We start from the raw sequence: 18,940 nt of genomic DNA, 5'->3' as shown, positions 1-18,940 counted from the left end.
ATTACTACTAGAGATAGATCGATGCATCTGTTTTTGGCAGATGTTATTGTTGTTCCATTCTTGTATTAGTAACAGCCAATTAATCCATCATTTTATCAACTCATTAAGGCATTTGGTAGCAATACCTTGCGATCATGTGAAGTGAGATTTTTTTTGTTTGAGGATGGATGGATGCATGGATGGAAAGACAAATCTGATGAATTATATTTTGTTTGGATATTTGTTATATTATCTAATGCAGCACAGACCAGTGGTTAAAAGCATCATAGATTTAAATGAGGTGGTTTTTTTTATGAAGTTCAGAATTTTCCATCTGTTTGCCATTACCTGAAGCTTGATTTGTCTCTTTTGCCCTTTTTAGATGTCCTGCTGCCTTCTTTTCACTAGCAGCTGCCTAATTTTCCAGTCTCTATGCAGGTCTGAGTAAATTAAGTATTCTACTCTCCTCTGTCTGCTTTGCCAAAATGCTGCTGACTTTCAGTACAGAACTTGCTAAAGAGGAAATTCTCTCTTACTGAAAGACCTTTTAGCTGTCCCACTTTGTGGGATTAGCATGAATAAGTTTCCACTGAGCATCCATCAGGCTGCTGTCTGGTTCAGAGACCTCCCACAAAGTGAGAAGAAGTGTTGTAGTGTTCGCCTTCATCTGAGTGTTTGGCTGGAAGAGGATTCTTCTGTCTGGCAGGAAGGAAAAAGCTGACAGCAGATTTCTGGAGTTTTGTTTCTTGCTGATGGCGCCGTTGTACATGTTTAAGTGGCGATGGCCAGTACTGTTCAGAGGAAATGGAGAAAAAGAACCTTTGAAAAATGTTGTTAATTGTTTTCTGATGCATAATTTAATGTAACTGTAGTAAATTTAGGCCTAACGAAAAAAGGAGCACTGACATCAGTGAGTTTTATCCTATTCTGCTCATTTGTTTGGACAGTTTGCAAACCAGCTTTTTCTCTGCCTCCTTTGAGGCTGCAGTAAAATTGTATCTCAGCATCTTACTGTACATGGATGTCATCAACTGACCTGCAAAAACAAAAAATTCCATATTTATATGTTAGCAAATTTTGAGTAGCACAGCTTTGTGAGTATAGAGAGGTACATTATGTGAAGACCTCTGAGCGATGAGAGGCTGGATTCTGCTTTTATACTCTTTTTCTTTGAATAAACAAAGTGGCATTGTTAAACCATTGTCTACTTGTCTGATAGGTTCATAGCTCATCTCTTTAGGAATTATGCTAAAACACACATGCACTTTGCTCTTAGACTTTAGGCAGTGAAGCTCTGATCAAACGATATGTTCGTCTGGTTAATAAACTAAGGTGGAGCTACATTTTGTTCCATGTAGATCAGTAATTTAGGATTTAGTTTTGAAAAGTTTGTGAAAATCTGAGTATACACTAATACGGGTTTGTATTTAGTGTCAAACACTGTTAGTCTATCTACATATGATATGTGAAAGAAGACAAACAAAAACCCAAACATTTCTCTAAGTAAGTAAATATTGCTCTAAAGTTTTTTATTATCTTGTTCTCTGGCTCCACACATCCGTCCAGGAAACATGACCAGAGTAGGACCTTTTCTTTGCATCACATCCTGTTTTGCTCTGAACAATAGATTATTCAAATTTAATGAACATCTTTTATATGCCTGTTAAAAGGCTGTTTACTTGTGGATATCTTATAGCTGTACTAGACTGTAGGGATGCCCTGGTTTAATTATAATAACAGAAATCGCTACTATACCAGTGTAAAACGGAGAAACTAAATATAGCTGCCCACATTTAAAATCGCCTAGTTAAGAAAACTGATTGAATCTGCTTCACTCCTCTTCTGTGTAAAGTTAATCTATCCCATTGGTTAATAATACATGGGCTAGTTGTTCTTGTACCTATTGCTGTTGACTATATTTCTCTGTTTGCGTTATACTTGTTTAAGCTTTTTTTTTTTTCAATCTACTGCATAAAGTAAGTGAGTAATAAAATGATGATGATTCATCCTTATTTGTATCAGGTTAATATCACGACACCCGCACTAGACTGACCCTTTACTCCTATCTCTTGTCATTTATCAAATTTGGATGACTACAAAAAAAAGGACTTTATATTTTTTTTGTTTATGATATGAAAAATAAATATGTCTACTTTTCTCCAGGAATTTTTACATTAAACATCCTTCATCTTTGATTTCCATGAAGTTTATCACTTTTTTTCTCACTTTCGCTGTTTAGTGTAGCATAAGCTTAGCTAGGCTGGACAATAAGTTAAATTCTAGTATAAATAAAGCTAGTTTGAAATATTCAAAATACTATTAAAAAGACGGGAAACAAGGCTTTTTACCTCTCATTAAGCTTTAGCATTGTGTTACTTTATGATTAAATGATTAAACCCTTAATAAAACCTAGGCAGAATTTAAGTTCTATATTTTTTTAAAATAAATTACAAAATAAAAATGTAAAAAGATTGCGTTTGGGAACATTCAAATGCGGAAAAAGATGTGGGGACAAAATATTACACTCTGTGAACATGCTTAATTTTTAAACAGCTTTATAAACTTTTAATCTAGTTGTATTCAGTCTTTTACAATAGTAAGTTATGAGGTGAAAAAACACTTAAACTTTACTATGTGTAATGTTGTTTTTCTCACCATAACATAATAATTATTTCATTTAATCTATAAGATCAGAGCTGCTATAAATACTTTCCATAAACACTTTGACAGTGACAGTCAGCTGTTGAAATCTGAACCACATGTTAGGTCCTATTTTAGAGGGAGATATTTCCCGGATCACACATGTCATTAGGTGATGATTTAACGCAGAGCAATGCTGTATTTAAGACATACAAGCTGGGCTGGTGGTTGGTCGCCTCTTCATTCAGTATGCTCATATACACAGGAACCTGTAGTACTTCTGCCTCTGTGGGGAGGTCCGGCACGGTGGCTGAGCTGTGTGGGTGGTTGAAGGCATGACCTCAATGTGAAGGAGAGCTGTAAATCCCTTCATCTGAAACTGGGAGGTCTGCAACATTTAGACTTTTATGAAGTTAGATGAGTTATTATCAAATGCTTTACAAAACAAACTGTTTTTATCACAGTGAAAAAGCTGGAATTAATAGCAGAACTACCAAACAACTAACTGGAAAATTCAACTGCAGTAGCCCCGTTTAACCATAGAGGTCAGCACTAAGATGGTTTTAGACCAAAATGTGCAGAATTGAACAAGTTCATATAAAAAAATATAAAGATATGCACAATAATATACAGATACCCTAAAAACCCAATTTATAGAATTTGTCTCCAAAAAAAAAAGTTTTTGTTACTCTTTAAAAGAAAATCCAGCATCAAAGGAGTCATCGCGGTTAATATTCAGATTGTATAATTATCCTGTTAAACTGTTAAATTACATGGTTATCTAAAGTTAAGCTGTTGTTTAATCAGAGGAATGGAAGTAGAAAGCAGTGTTCCAGAGTGACGTTTTAGTGTGACACGTACAGAAAATGGCCCATTGAAACCTTTAACAGTTTAGTGTAAAAGGTAAAAAATATATCACAGTGGCTTAAATTGATTTTAAGCTATTTTACACATTTTGCATTGTCTTGTTTCATTTGTTTTCAGGGACTTTATGTAAAGACATTTTTAGATAACTTTATTTACAGTATATTTTTTAGATAGGAAGATCAATATTGGCACATTGAGTGTAACATTTATTACTTGTGTAAATGAACATTTAAACCCTGACTTACCAAGGTCCCAAATAAAAAGCATTAAGTTGCTTGCGTGACCAAAATTAGTCATGCAATTAGAGGACGTGTTTCAGGGGTGTTATTAACAGCAGAAAAATATATTCTCAAGAAAATCTTGAACCATCCATCCATCCATCCATCCATCCATCCATCCATCCATCCATCTATAGCTCTTTAGTAAAGTAAAAAAATATTCAAGTAAATGCATACAGAAAAAGTAGCACTAAAAACACGCAAAAAAGAAAATGTTTAGGTTTATAATTCTTTCAACTTGTTCTCCAGCTGAGCTTTAGTTAACAAATTTTAATCAAACGGTAAAATTACTATTTTTTCTCCACTACATAGATATTATGGATTGTGAGCTTTCCTTACATTATTTTTAGAGCACTGCTTCTTTTTACCTAATTTATAATGTATGATTTTTTTAGGAGACCTTATTTTAAAAGTGAGTTGCATAAAAAGCCATATTTACCTGTGAAGATTCAATAAAATCACCTAGAAAGACAGACATTTTTAATGTTTAGCGTATTTTACCCAAAAATTATATTTAAATGATTTTTAAATCATTCTAAATATTTGCTATGAGCATTCTCCCCAGTAGGTGGCGATGTTGACCCATAAAGTAGAGCCTGCTGATCTCCCATGAGCTCTATGTTATATGTCTCCATTGAAAAGAATTTACAAGGTGGCTCAACCACTTTCCCTGAAAGCTGAATAAGGACTTAATCATTGCAGTTTTCTCACGCTGCTCATAATAAGATTTTTTTATTTTATTTAAGAACATTAAAGTGTTAAAGTTTAGTCTTGAGTTGTTACTGTAGGTTGTTACAGCGTTCTATACAGAGCCATACTATCTCAGTTCTGTTGAACTTTGCTTACAGGCCTTTCTGATCTGTCCTGGAGTGTAAATCATATTTTTATTGATATGTTTCGTAAAGTTTATATCTTTATTAATCAGCATGTGTTTTTCTCTCTCTCTGTTTTTCAGGTGAGTCGCCTCCTGTTCTTCTGTTATGATTGAAGATGTCGCTGCTTGATGATGGCAGGAAACAACTGATAAATAAGTACTCTGATGCAGTTGATTGAATTCTTTCATGCAAACCCAAACCGTTCAACGTTACACTTCAAAGAAAACACCTACTTGATATATGGATGTTTAAATACCTTTCTCTGAGTTACTAACAGTAATTATGCATGAGTCACATATCTCAGGAACCAGAGGGGCCAGGTTAAGATTCGCCTTCACAGGCAATCCCTCCTCTCTGAAATACATCTGGAATGTTTTCACACCCAGTAGGTTGAAACTGCAGCGAGGTTGAGACCCCGGGGTAAAGGCTGGCCCCTCACATTTGAGAACTGTCACCCTACTGCTCTGATTTGTTGCTTCTCTGGTTAACACACCTCAAGGCATGTCATGAAATGGATGACTGGGTTGCACCCTTGCAGAGGAAAAAAAAAAAACTTGGGTGTTCCAACTACACTGCTCTGGGCCGCCTGCTTCAGGATGTTTTATTTGCTTTCTGAAATTCTTGACATGATACAACATTAATGATTGTTGAAGTTAATACATGAATGGGTAATTACTTGCTTAGATGATGCAGCAGGAATGCTTGTTTAGTTACTCAGAGTGTTACTCACTAAGAAGAAATCTTGAAAGTGTGTCTGTGCATATTTAGTGTGCATATTGGCTGCTCAGTGTGTTTTTTCACTCTCCTTATCTTTTGCTACAGAACAAAACCTCTCCTATAGCTTTAGCAATAGCTAATAACGCATTAGGTCACATTTCTTTACCCGGGGACTGAACAGTTAATGTGGACGCACCCTACCTAAAAAAAAAACTTGGCAAAGCTTCAAAGAGAACCCGCTGAATGCAAACAGGTGATCTAACTGGTTTCTGCTTTCCTGGACCTTCTAGCATTACATTTATTTGATACCTGAGTGTACCTAATTCATCTCCAGTCCGCAAAGTTGGCCAGCTTTTACAACAGTGCAGCCTTTTTATGTTTTATAGAATCAATCTTTGATGTTTTTTAATATGTCAAAGACTTTAAGACAATTGAATTTTGTAACTGAAAAGCCAAAAAATATAGTGAAGCACATAATAAACTCCAAAGTGTCTCTTCATCTCTCCAAATATAATTAAACAATTTAAACGTATGGCAAATATTCACATCTTGTTGATTAACTAGAAAGAAATCTTAGATGGCATTTCAAAAATAAAGCCCTATCGAATAATAAAAAGCTATCGATCACCTTTTAAATGTCCTTTTCTTGGTATTTTAACAATTCATCTCTGACAAAGGGACCCAAGTCTTCACCAATTTTAACTCCATTAATAGATTCTCAGACAGATTCCCGGTTATAAGCTGGGTATATATTTCTTGCAAACAGAAAAAAATTCATCTTCAGACGGTAAAATGTTGATGGCATTATTTTCTGGGGGTTAAAAAGGTTTTGCTCCTAACTGCCCTTTAAGATTTCAATCCCATTTATTTAGTAAATTTGACTTTACATGAATTTATCAAAAGATTTCTGATAAAAAAAAAATATTCAGAAAAGATAAAATTTAATGTTGAGGGTATGAGTTGGTAAAGGAAGGGTGTTTCCTCTACATGTGAATGCAGCAGTGGTATTACAATAAGTATCATAAGACCAGACATAAGACATTAACAGATTTGGGGTAAAACTTATTCATTTCCTGTTTTTAAAAACAGCTTTAAAAACAGCTTTTTTTTAAAGAAACGTTTTATAGTGCCAGTTGCTGAATTAAAGCTTTAATTGTTCGATGTTGTGTCATTTCTATGCCTTTTATTTTTAGGTTAATACTCATTCCTGAAAAAAATGAATTTTCCCCTTTTTTATTATCTCATAAAGAGAGATGAAAGTTTCATGAATCCTGTTTTAAAGAATCAAGCCTGGGATCGTGAGTTTTTCACAAGGAACTTTGTAGCTTAATTATTTTTTTGTTACACCCACACAGTAAAAGATTTTGGAGAATACTTCTCAAGGATGTCACTGTTTCTTAAAAACTCTGTGATTTCTTTCTTATTCAGCATAATCAAGGAAAGCACTTTTTGATAAATAATTTTGTTTCTGGGAAAAGTTTCTTTTGATTTGCTTTCTTTATTATTTGATATTACTTTAGTGCCTTTAGTTATTTCTTATAGTACAGTAATGCACAGGCTTGGATTGTTCCCCTTGGCTGTAGGTGGATCACTGCTCTTGTCTACTTATACATGATGGGTGACATTAAATATAGTTCATTAAAACAGATTTTATTTTTTTATAACTTAGAAGTGCGATGCTGCTCAGCTGTAATTACACCGTGAAGCTATTAAAGAGTTGTTGGAGAGATTAAATTGAATCTTGGCCGGTAGTCTTTTACTGTCCCCATGTGGGTCACACACCCTTAAGGAAAGTCAGCACCACAGATGCATTTGTATTGTAAAGTCTGTTTTTTGGCTCTTTAACCCTTTGTTGGCAGTATTTCAGCTCACAGCATTGTTTACAGTTGGAGTGCTCCCATGTATTGGTTTGTTCCACAGTGAAGGAAAGGGAAACTTGGCCATTGTTTGGGCTGTTATTCTATCTTTAATGGCTGAACTTGTTGCTGGAGGTGTTACAAAGACAGTAAAAAAATAAAGAATCAGGACACCCTGTCATGCAAAGGAGAGCAAAATGGCATCCCCTGCTGGAATGAGGACCTATGAACTTTGGGTGGGGTCGGGATCTAAGTCCCAAACTGCTTGTACTCAATAAAACTGTCTTTTGTTTACGCTAAAGGTTTAACAGCGAAGGGTTTATTTGTGTATTATGGCTTCCAGTGTATTGCACTTTAAACATGTGACCTAACAATCATTATGTGAGATTTTATCGATCATATGTCAGTTCAGTCTTGCTCCTTAGACTTTGGCCTTTGAGATATCCGTTCAGGTATTTGCCTGCTATTAGTAATCAAATCTAGTTCCAATATCACTGAACCTCAAACTACTTTTTTTTTTTTTTTTTAGCTATAGATTTAAAAAAGTAACTGAACAATAAACATTTTTCAATTACATAAATAATAAATAAAGAATGTTTTCAAAATTACATATTTAATGAAATTGATCAGTTTATTGGGCGATTGTATCTTTAAAAATAAAAACTATAAGGAAATATAGGACATCTCCAATTACTCTCTAGCATAACAGATTATTGCAAATTAAGCTAAATGTCTTATACTTTTATTATCACCATACATGCAGTTCATTTTTAGTACATTTTCCAATCTTCAACAGTAATTACCCAGAGAAAACCCATGCAAGCTCATAGAGAACATGCAAACTCTGCATAGAAAGATCTCTGACTGAGAATCTAACCTAGGACCTTCTAGCTGCAAGGTGCTACCAGCTGCATGAGTGTGCAGCCATACATCCGATTATGTATAGATGGATTGATGGATATAAGTCAGTCTCTTGCGTTATTTGATCAAATTCACTTTAAAGTGCCTTGAGACAATGCATGTTGTGAATTAGTGCTGTAAAGATAAAATAATTGGGTTGATTTGCTCTCAGTTTAGGGTGTCCTACTGTTATATTTCTAAAAGACTGTTAGATGCATGATGTTTGTTACAGATGTGACAGACGTTCAGCTTTGTCTTATTTGTCAAAAATGCATTTTTTGTAAAGAAATTGCAACCTTTGTTAACAGACAAATTCCTTCTATGTTGAAGGACTCATTTCAATTAGTTTTTATGTCACATTGACCTTTTTTCAGTCATTTGTATGATGAATTCACTTTTTGGGGTATTTGGATTTTACATCTTAATCTACCTATTATCAATTAAGTCAAGTCTTGATTCATTGTTACATCTCTTAGCCCTAGTTTTGGAGACATGCATGGTCATAAATGTCTTTGGCTAACATTGCTACATGTAAAGGCATGCTAGGTGCCTTTCCACTCAACAAATTATAGTCTTCTCCCACAATTCCAAATAGCTTCAGCATTCCTTAGGGTGGATTGGGAGCATATGGCGAACGTAAACAAAATCCCCATATAAGCGGTTACATTTCCATCCCTCCTCCTGCATATGAATTGTTGCATTCATTTCTCATATGAAAACTGTATTTTCTTGCTATGTTAAGCACCAACCTAACCGTTCTGGAATGACTGGACTAAAAGGAGTGGTCAACTTGCTTTTCTTTTACAGATAATCTAAAAAACAAACCCACAAAACTTGTTTTTCTGGCTATCTGTGACTGTTATACAGTCCTTTCTCTCTGAAAAGCACTGGTTGGAGTTGGACTACTTAATTTAACATTATTGTTTGTGTTGCAGTAAGTTTTTCTATAACTAAATAGTCACATGAATCCTCTTATGATTTGGTTTGACACAGAAATAGCTCATTTGTGAAAGTCGCATATGATGATAATGAGTCACTGCAGCATGCAACTGGACTCCAAAGCTGTGGCAGAATCGGCTTTTTCTCTGTTTACTGCTTACCAGTGAAGGAAAGGGAAACTTGGCCATTCGGAATTTGTCTGATTCATTCTCACCAGACTGGGAGGGTTTTATGGGGAAAACGAATCCAATCCCCCAGTGTGCATGTGCAGGTTTGTCACTTTTGTTCACGTAAGGAGACACCTGTATTCTATTTGTCTATATTTAATTAGTTGTTCATCTGTATTCAGGTCTAAAAATAAAGCCCGGCCTCTTCAGGTTACAATGCAAATGTCCATGGTGTGGCACAGAGTCAGTTGGCCTGAGTCTGGATCTTGTCTCAGGTTTTGTTGTTTGATTGCTGGTTGCCATGGCAGCAGCAGGCCCATGTTCCACAAGGTCCTCAGCCGTGGACACACATATTATTTGCCTAACCTGTGGGCTGTGTTGCCACAGCAAGACCACTCCCAAGTGTACTTGCAGATGATGAGTCATAGGGACAACTATTTAAATGCTTCCTCTTTTTTATGCAAAAAAAAAAAAAAATCTTGATTCAAACATGTTTTATTTGCACTGATGTGTGAGATTGGGTGTTTGGATCTAATGAAACAAATGGGTGTGTCTCTGGTTGGCACAGAGGAGGCTGGCCTTTGCTGGCTGGTGCTGGCAGAGGAGGCACATCCTGCAGCCATTTTACACCTTCCCTACTACCCAGACTGAAGCTCCATTTTGTGAAGGCCAACCTCTCTTTCAGTATGATCAACTGAGAATCACATTTTACACGTTCACAGATCAATTTATTTAGTTTTTTTATGCCATTCAAACTGTTTATGTGTAACAAAGACAACTCTGTTGTGTGAGCCTCATCAAGATTAGGTTTGGTGTTTTGCTAAAGTTAGTCAGGAATCAGTTAATTCAATCCTTGGAAAATTATTTTTATCCTTTCAAGTTTTTGATTTTTGATTTTGCACAATAATAAACATGATTTTACTAAGATTCTCCAGCATTAAGGCAGTTTGTGTACATAAAAGAAAATTGTACAGTACATGGTTTATATTGACAAATGGAAAACTAAAAAATAAATCCTTGATAGGTCCTTTAGATTAATACATTCATATAAATACATGTTTCATAAATTGAATAATTCAGAAATGTTATCATTCAAAAATTCATAGATATTATTTATTTAATTTTAGTATAAATACAGCTGTCCTTTAAAGACCCCAGACAGTTTGTCGAACCTTGATACAAAAAGCACCATGAAGACTAAGGAACATACAGTATGTGAGGTACATTTTAAATTTAAGAAAGATTTTACCAAGATATCTCTGTCATCAAAAACTGACAAGATCATTGGGAAAAATAGAGAAGAACTTAAGCATCAGACCTAAAAGTTGGGTTGAAGTTCAGAAACAGAACAAACTATTTTCTTGCAAAAATGTATAAACTATATATTTGAAAAGATGAGACTGACATACAAAATTATGGGTTCTGACGACCCATAAATAAAACTTCTACATATGGGGGGCCTTATGCACTTAAGGGGAGTAGGTTATGTAGTGGCTGTCCAGGACGGAATATGTCTGCAACTATTTTCCATGCTCTGTCCAGGCAGTGTCTTCTAATAGGGGCAGAGGGAAGGCTAATGATATTTTCTGCAGCAGAGCAGCTAGCAAAGCAAACCATTTAGCAGCTTCTATGGTAGCCTGTTTCTCCTCCGCAGGATTCCATCAGCTTCCTCTGAAAATGGATTCTCTGTTGGGTCTTTTTGACTGATCATAATAATAATAATAAACTGTAGGAGTTTGTCATGCAACTTTCTAGGGTCACTGGTTTGAACACCATCTCAGTCTGTCTCAGTCCTTGTGTCTTTGGGCAAAACACTGCAGATGCATTGCCCACTGATCGTGGTCATTGTCCCGCAAGATAGCTGTGGCTACAATTTAGCCTGCCACCATCAGCGTGCATTTGTGTAGATGAATAGGTAAATGACTAAAATTAGTGTAGTTCTTTAAGTCTCCTAACCTAAAAAGGTGCTATTTAAGTATAGACTAGGCATGCCTAAAGTCAGTCCTTTTTGAAGGCTGCTGTCTTACAGGTTTTCAAAGTTTCATGGCTTCAGCATAGCTGATTCTGGTGATTGTTGTTCAGTTTTTCATGTACCAATGGAAAATAGCTGTGCTGAAGCAGGAAAGCCTCTAAAACCTGCAGGACAGTGGCCCTCAAGGATCGATTTTGGGTATGGTATAGACCATTATCTTAAATCTACAGGCAGAGCTACAGTGGTTCAGGTAAAAGCATCCTTAGGTGTAGGTTGAGAATCTGTGGCCTCAAAATGTTAAGATTCTCTTATGATCAATTATCAAAACTAAGCTAGATTTGGAGACATATTTGAATTGCAAAAGAGAAAACATGTTGCTGAATCTGCAATGGATTAAGGTTTTGTTTTTTGCAACAGCTCAGAAATAGGCATACCGCTCCTTTCAGATATTTATTTGTAAAACATTTTGAAACGGGTTTTCACTGAAAACAGGGAGTTAGAATGAATTTAGACACATTTACTGCTGGAGCTTGTTTACAAAGTACTGTAGTTTCTACCACAGGTTTGTGAGGTTTTTGTGCGGTTTGTTTATACCTGGCTGCAATTTCAAATGAACTCAGTGGTTTTTTTTAAACAGCTTACAAAATGCTTAATTACCCCCTATAAACCAAAGAATGAGAAAAACAACAGAGATATCTAGAGCTCCTGTCTACTTAGAGTTTCTTGGTAGTGCAGAATGGCTTTTAGTACTTTGTGTGCTTTCTATCTATCTCTATTTAGTTTCTTTGTTCTACTTTTCCTCCATTGTGCACTCTTCTTCTTAATCTCTGGGTCTATAATTTCCTTCGTCTCTCGAACAAAGAGTCCAGTGTGTAGTCTCTGCTGGCTGGTGCCAGAGTAAAGCGTGGGTTCCTTCAGATCTATGGGACATGGAGCAGGGTATCCAGGGCAGCAGAAAGGATGTGTCCGGCCTGCCATGGGCAACAGATTTATGGTGTGGATGTTTCTCTGAATTTATGGGAGACAGATGAAAAGATTCCCTTGTTCTCTTTTTCTCAAAAACACTCTCCCCACCCTGAAGCCTCCCCTACCCCTGCTACTGCACTTTTTTAGTCAAGTTTTGCCTGCTCTGTCTGTCCGCTGGATGGGCAGTTGGTCTCACTTGGGTGAAGACAGGCAGCAGTCACAGTGGGCTGAAAGGTGTGGAGAAGCTAAAACCTTTGCAGAAAATGTCAGTTCACTGGGAGAGTGGAGATCCTCTTGGAGATCGTTTCTGGCTCAGCCCTAAAAAAGGTAAGTGAATGTAATGCAGCACAGGGAGCTGGCAGCAGACAATGGAAGTGAATATTTCTCAGCATTGGTCATACAAAGGGGTGTGGTCTATTACAATCAACAGTACGGTATTCATTTTTCCCAATCCACTCTCTAAGGACCTGTATATGAATTTTGGCAGAATTGTAACTCATCTTGTGCAACAGCAGTGAAATCCTCCTGACTTCTAAATGGTGCAACACATCTCTTGCATGCCAAGTCTGATCCCTGCTGCTGACATTCAGCTCTCACAGAGGAAAGAACTCAGAGCTGGTTCAAATTTTCTGTCCAGATCCCACTGCTGGAACTTGTTTACAGCACAAAGTGTTATTGTATTCACCAGTTGTTTGTGGAATTTACAATCAAGGTCTGATTTCAATTACTTTTATGTTTAAATGGGGGGAAAGAAAATATTTGGCTTTTTCAATAAGTGCTGGATAATACTTCTAAAGAGAAAGATTTCCTCTGCAGCAGTTTTACTATTTCAGTTTGTGCTGCAACTCAGCCTTCCATTAACTTCTGGCCGGTTGGCTACAATCCAACTTTGAAGGTTGATGCATGGTTGAAATGACCTGGAGACTTCAGTAAATGAAGACAGCAAGTAAAAATCAAGAAGACTTGGCAAAGTGTGGCTTCTCAAGCTTAGTTTTGGCAAATATTGTGAGTAAGCAGTCATAATCTGACTGAATTTCATTCCACTCTAGAAAATGAAAGTCAGTATGATCCACAGCTTGTGGAATTAGAAGCAGTTTTTCAGTAATTTTTTCTTAAGCCTGAGCCCCCAGTACATGTTTTGTTTACTTTTGGGTATTGATGATTGGATTCTAATAGGGTACTATGGTCCTCAAACCTCAGAAGCTGGTAGATTAAGTTTAGTTTGGACGGTTAAAATACAGATGACTTACAGAGGAAGCAAATACTACCAGAAGTCAAAACCAAAACTCCTCATTAGATACAGTCTTGATAGCTTTTCAGACCTTTTATAGAAGACATTTGTGTAGTGGTAAAAATCATTTTAAAGTTTAGCTCCCCTGTGCCAGCCAAGCTAAAAATGGAAGCACAGCGCACATGCATGTAGAACTAAAAAAATAAAATAAACTGAAATATACAAAAAATACACAAAACAACAATGATTCATGACACACATACAAAAACCCACTTTATCAAGTTACTAAAAACATTTTAATACAGAGCCACCCTTGTCAGAGAGCTCAATATTTATTCAAAGAACAAAGGTTATTTTTTTCTCATATAATCCCTCATACCAAGTAACAATCCATTCAATTTTGGTGAGGATCCAGATCATAATCTAGATACCGGAATATTTTCAAAGATTCTGTATTTTTTAACCACAGGTTTGTCTCATGCCAAGGAACGATTTAGTTACATTTGGTAATTATCCAGATCATGTGTGAGTTTTAGCTATTGGTGTAAGTCACAATTTTGGGCAAATTTTGCTGCTTAGGCGGAGGTCTGTGCTCTCCGAGTGTATTTCTAGTTTTTTTTTACATTAGTAGCAAAATACATTGACTTTCTTAAACCTTGTAAACAGTTATTTATATTCAAATGTGAAGTTATAGATCTAAGAATGTGTAGCTCCTGAAAGAAAGAATCAGATAAACATTGACAGTATAATCTATCTGCAACTTCAAAATTCTTTACATTCAGTCATAAGGATTTTTTTCAACCTTCTAACTCATGCATTAGATGGGTTCTGTTTGGGCAATTTCTAGAATGATTAGGCATGGAGGTAACTAGTCCTTTATGTAGCCTGATGGTTAAATCCACTTTTTACTTATACTTAGGTTGGTTTGGAAATCATTTTTCCTTGATTAATACATTTAAGCTCACAGAGTGTTGGAAAAACAGAATAAAAAAAGCAGACAGCCAAAACTGCTTTTGTTCTCTGCTCATGCAACATTCATTCCTTTTGAAGTTAACCATAGCTTCATGTTACAAAAATGTAATTTCTTCCAGATAATGACTTGTTTCATTGGGAACAGTTACACATGTCTTACACTGCAGTTGCTTTAAGAACATTCAAGTAGCTGAAGATGTTTATGAGAGAGAAAAATAAAAGCCTAGATTGGCAAAACCACAAGAACAGTTCCTTTAGTGGTTTGACTGATTTCAGAAGGAAGAGAGCAAAGCTTCCTCCTGCTCCGATCTTACTCTGCTCCTTGTTTTCATCTCAGCCATCAAAGAGTTGGTTATTTATTTCGGCAACAGAGTGAAGAATGCCAAAAAAACACCTCTTTCACCGCCTCCTCTCTGACAGTGCTGCTTTGTTTGGAGCCATAATGGTTAACCCCAGTTCTAAAGATTTACTATTGCATTCGCTGTGCTTTATTTTTCTCTTCTGGTCATAATTTTTCTGCCAGTTCATAGAACATAAACATCTCTAAAGCCAAAATTTATGCTGTCAAGCATTTGTGTTTCCTGCCAACCATGTGCTGCACAGACCTTTGCAACTGTGCAGACTGTTTGCCAACCAACAGTCAGAAGGAGAGATACTGTTAGCCTCTTAGGCTAAACAGCTAGTTCAATGTAATTATACCAAGGGTGGCCAAGTTTCAGCCATTTGCAGAGGCTTTACTCCTCTTGTATTTCAAAGGCTAACCTCCCCTCCTGTATAAGTAGTGTCAGGGTCATGCCTGTTCATGTTGACCCATACAGACATGAATGAAGGTTGTTTTGAGGTGATAAAGGCTTTTTGTGGAGCTTCTCATCCTACTACAAAGGTTAGCTCAGATTTGTACCATGTTGTGAAAAAGTATTCAAACCTTTTAACTTTTTCTTATTGTGTCAGATTTAAATGTATTTTTATTGAATTTTATGCAAAAGTCCTACAAAAGCACATTTAATAATTGTTGAAATTATAAAATGGAACATAATATCACATTTACATTACAGCCAGACATTGCAGGTGTAGTTTGCCATAAATTATATCAAAATAAGCATTTTGTCCAATCCAATTTTATTTGTTAAGCACTTAAAAACAACTGCAGCTGAACAAAGTGCTGTACAGAAAGAACAATATAATAATGAATAAATAAAACACAAAACAGTACAGATAAAAAAAAACAAACCAGCTAAAAAATGGGTATAAATAAGATTCACACAATCAAATTGGGTTTGTATGACGTCTTTTCCTGTCAGTCATGTTTGGCGAGAGCTCCGATGCTGAGCGTCATTTCTGTCTACATTTTCCACTTTTCAGCTTTATCAACTCGCTTCAGAACGTATCATGTCCATGACAAAGTGGTTTATAATCTTCCCTACATCATGATGGATTATTTTACCCTTCACTGAAAAAGATCTGCTTTGGTGGACATCAAGCAAAACAATACTTGTCATACTTTTTAAGTTTCTGTTTTTGTTCTGTTATATTTATAGCTTGTTTTTGGCACCTTTAGAATAAATACTTTCATTTTCAATAAACAGTCAGTTTCTGTATCATATTTTAAAAGATAAATCAAGAAGACAAATTCAGTCTGACTTAAAGAAAGAGGTTCCTTACAAGGATCACCAAGTTTATAAGGTGCCTGCATGAGTTCTTTTCAGAGGCAACACCTGTCCCAACTGTGGGGTCGCCATTTCCAATCTTAGGACTAGCTCCTTAAATTAGCAAGGGCTGTTCAACTGAATGAAAAGGGAGCATTTGCACACTGCAGGGGCATTTAACACCTCGTGCAAGTCACGATTTTAGACATCTATTTGTGTTCACGTTTTGGTAAACTGAGTTTTTGCCAAACATTTTATGTTCTTAATGACCCTGTCCTTTTTTACCCATACTTTACAGCAGCCTGCAGAGAGCTAGAAATCTACAGGTGATGGTGATAAGACATAAAACAGTCATTTTACAGGATTAGTTTGGGAAAAAAAAATAAACCGTCCAAAAGGTTCATTCTTATTCATAAGGTTCTAATAAGTCTTGAGCGTGAGAAACAAACTGTGCTTCAAGTTCTTTGGTATAATTAAAATTCCTAAGTAGACAGGTACACTATATGTCCTGAAGGTTCCCTTGTCCTTCTGGTTAAACATCTCCATAAATCTGGGAGCATATAGACCCAGTTAAAATAAAGTTTTGGGGTGGAGGTAAACGGAGTTACTGAAAGTAGAAAGATTACATGCTTTATCAGTTAATTGAAATTACCTTCTGACCTTTGCTTTCTTTGGAAGAGGCTACAATCTCTAGGATCTAATATGAGCAGGGAGAGTGAACGCGTAGGACCATTAAACACCTCATGCACTGGGCCTTCACTTTGGGCAATGTGCCAGCTTTGAGCCATCCGTTGGAGCCACCATCAGGTGGTGGTGACACGTCTATTTTGGGATTTGGGGAGGTCTGAAAGAGCAGAGAAAGATTCCTAACTTGGAAGTTGCTCAGAAAAAGCTTTGTCCTTTAATCTATTTCTGTCAGTCACATCTTCCTTTACTCAACTTTAGTTTTTTTTTTTACTGCGATACTTGCTTAGAGTGCATAGAAGAAGTGCTAGACAAATCTCATATAGAAAAAAGTTTGGAAATAATCCTGCACAGAATATAGAAATATATTTAAATATAGACAACAGGTGGACTATTCATCAAATGTTAAACTTGTCTTGAACCTAGATGAGACAACCTAAAATGAACCTAGACTACATTTCTAAAATTGTTAAATCATTTTACACTTGCTCAGAACTATCACAGCTATGGAGTATCAATAAAACAATTAACAGGACTCATTTCTTCCAAGTTTGCATGCATACTTTGCTAAAAGTTCTGTTTGAGCCTGCAGCTGTTGTTAGTGTTCTAAGATCCAGACATTGATAAGCCTCTGTCAAACAAACACCTCTGTCATAAACCTGGAGAGACGAGATAATAACCATTCATAGGTAGTTCATAAATCATCACAGGTAAGCAGGTAATATCCCACAACATGCAGGTTTGCAAAAATCCACCCAGGAAGTAAAATGATTGCTGGATGTTCTGCAATGGTGACATTGTGGAATATATTTGAATTTAACTACTACACAACTAATGAAATTGCAACAGGCCAAATTTTAGTCAAGTTCAATGACAAAAAATAATGCAGGTCTCTCTTTTTTTTTTTTGCCTTGTAATCCCAGCACGTCGCACAAAGCTCTTTCAGTGCTCCATTAAACCCTTTCATGAAGCAGGTTGACATTTCAATTACTCCAAAACATAGAGTAAAAGCAAAAAAGAGTCATTATTCAACCAGTCTTGTTATTTCAAAAAATTTATTTTAATGCAGGCCATGGGGACCGTATAATTTACCAATATTCATAACTTTTTTCTCTTTTTTATTTAAATGTTAAACGTTGTACAGTAGTCCGTATTAGTTGAAGTCTTGCATTAACAGTTACATCGTTAATTAGAAGTTGGATACAGCCTGCAAAAAGAAAAAGTGAAGAATTTACAATAAATACGTGACTTTGCTATCCACAAATGCACCAGGAAACAAAAAATCTAATAAAGCTGCCTGTAGCTTTACTATATCTCTTAACCTGTCACCGGTTCAACCTTCTCTTTATTGTCAGGCCGTTCCCAGCAAGTTAGTGAGCAATAGATTGTTTCGCAATGCTGAATGCCTTTCTGTCAGAATAAATAAACCTTCGAATTCCTGTCTTCTTCAACCTCCTCCCATTCTTTTGAAATTCTGCATAATGAATAGACTAATCTTGTCTGCTCTGGGGTGGATTGTTTTAGGATGTGTCCTAAGGCATCATCTCTGAGTCTGAATGAAAGCATGTCAAGGCATCCTAAGCGGATTAGTTGGTCTATTTTTTGGACTGGCTCAAAAATCATATTGGTAGACATAGACTCTTGTCAGTAAAAGTTTTTTAAGGAATTAAACAAACTTATTATTAGTCTGTTCAGGTATCTTTTGGTTTTCTGCTGTGGACTGGAGAGAGAATAAGTGTCTTTCTAGAACTTGGCTCTCTTCATTTTACTGTTGCCATGGCAAATAAAGCAAAACATTGTTTGGATGTGTAATGGTGTGGTTTCAAGCAGCGGGGGAACTGCATTATTTCTTCGCCTCTCATTCACCACCACTATAATTTTACAACTAGATCACCGTGTTGCTCTCCAGCCCTGTCTGTCTGCAGTGTTCCATAGAGAATCCCTTCCTTTTCTGTAGTATAAACTGAACATGAGCTACTCTTCTCCAAGCAGTTGTCAGCTTCCCTTCCAGTTTTTTTCTGACTGGGACAAGACGCTTTCTCTGTCAGGGAAAGATGAACAGGAGACAGATGTATAGATGAGAAATGGGATCTTGGGACAGAAATCTGATATCTGGTTCCAGGCAGAACAGAAAAGGCAATGCTATAATGCACAGTTCTTTATTTAGTTTTGCTGGTTTACAAATAGTAGTTCTAAAGTTAGGAGTTTGGGGCAGCAAATCAACTTTAGCTTGCTTTACTGGCTGTTGCAT

The 18,940-nt window shown here is 36.3% G+C and overlaps 1 protein-coding gene across 5 annotated transcripts in view; it reads left to right on the top strand.

The window, feature by feature from the left end:
* LOC107100615 (plectin-like) overlaps positions 1-18,940 on the top strand; it is a 140,145-nt gene that overhangs the window by 46,562 nt on the left and 74,643 nt on the right. Inside the window, exon 1 of one of the 5 annotated variants that reach the window (XM_015399182.1) lies at positions 12,405-12,483. The exons of the other annotated variants lie outside the window; for them this stretch is intronic. Coding sequence (XP_015254668.1) covers positions 12,420-12,483 — 64 coding nt within the window. The 5' untranslated portion in view covers positions 12,405-12,419. Of the gene's footprint in view, positions 1-12,404; positions 12,484-18,940 lie in introns of those variants that run through there. 5 annotated transcript variants of the gene reach the window in all.

This window comes from Cyprinodon variegatus, unplaced genomic scaffold, assembly GCF_000732505.1.
Source record: "Cyprinodon variegatus isolate N-32 unplaced genomic scaffold, C_variegatus-1.0 Scaffold993, whole genome shotgun sequence".
NCBI lineage: Eukaryota > Metazoa > Chordata > Actinopteri > Cyprinodontiformes > Cyprinodontidae > Cyprinodon > Cyprinodon variegatus.
The sequence above is the reverse complement of the archived record's forward strand: the minus strand, read 5'-3'. Positions and strand labels throughout refer to the sequence as shown.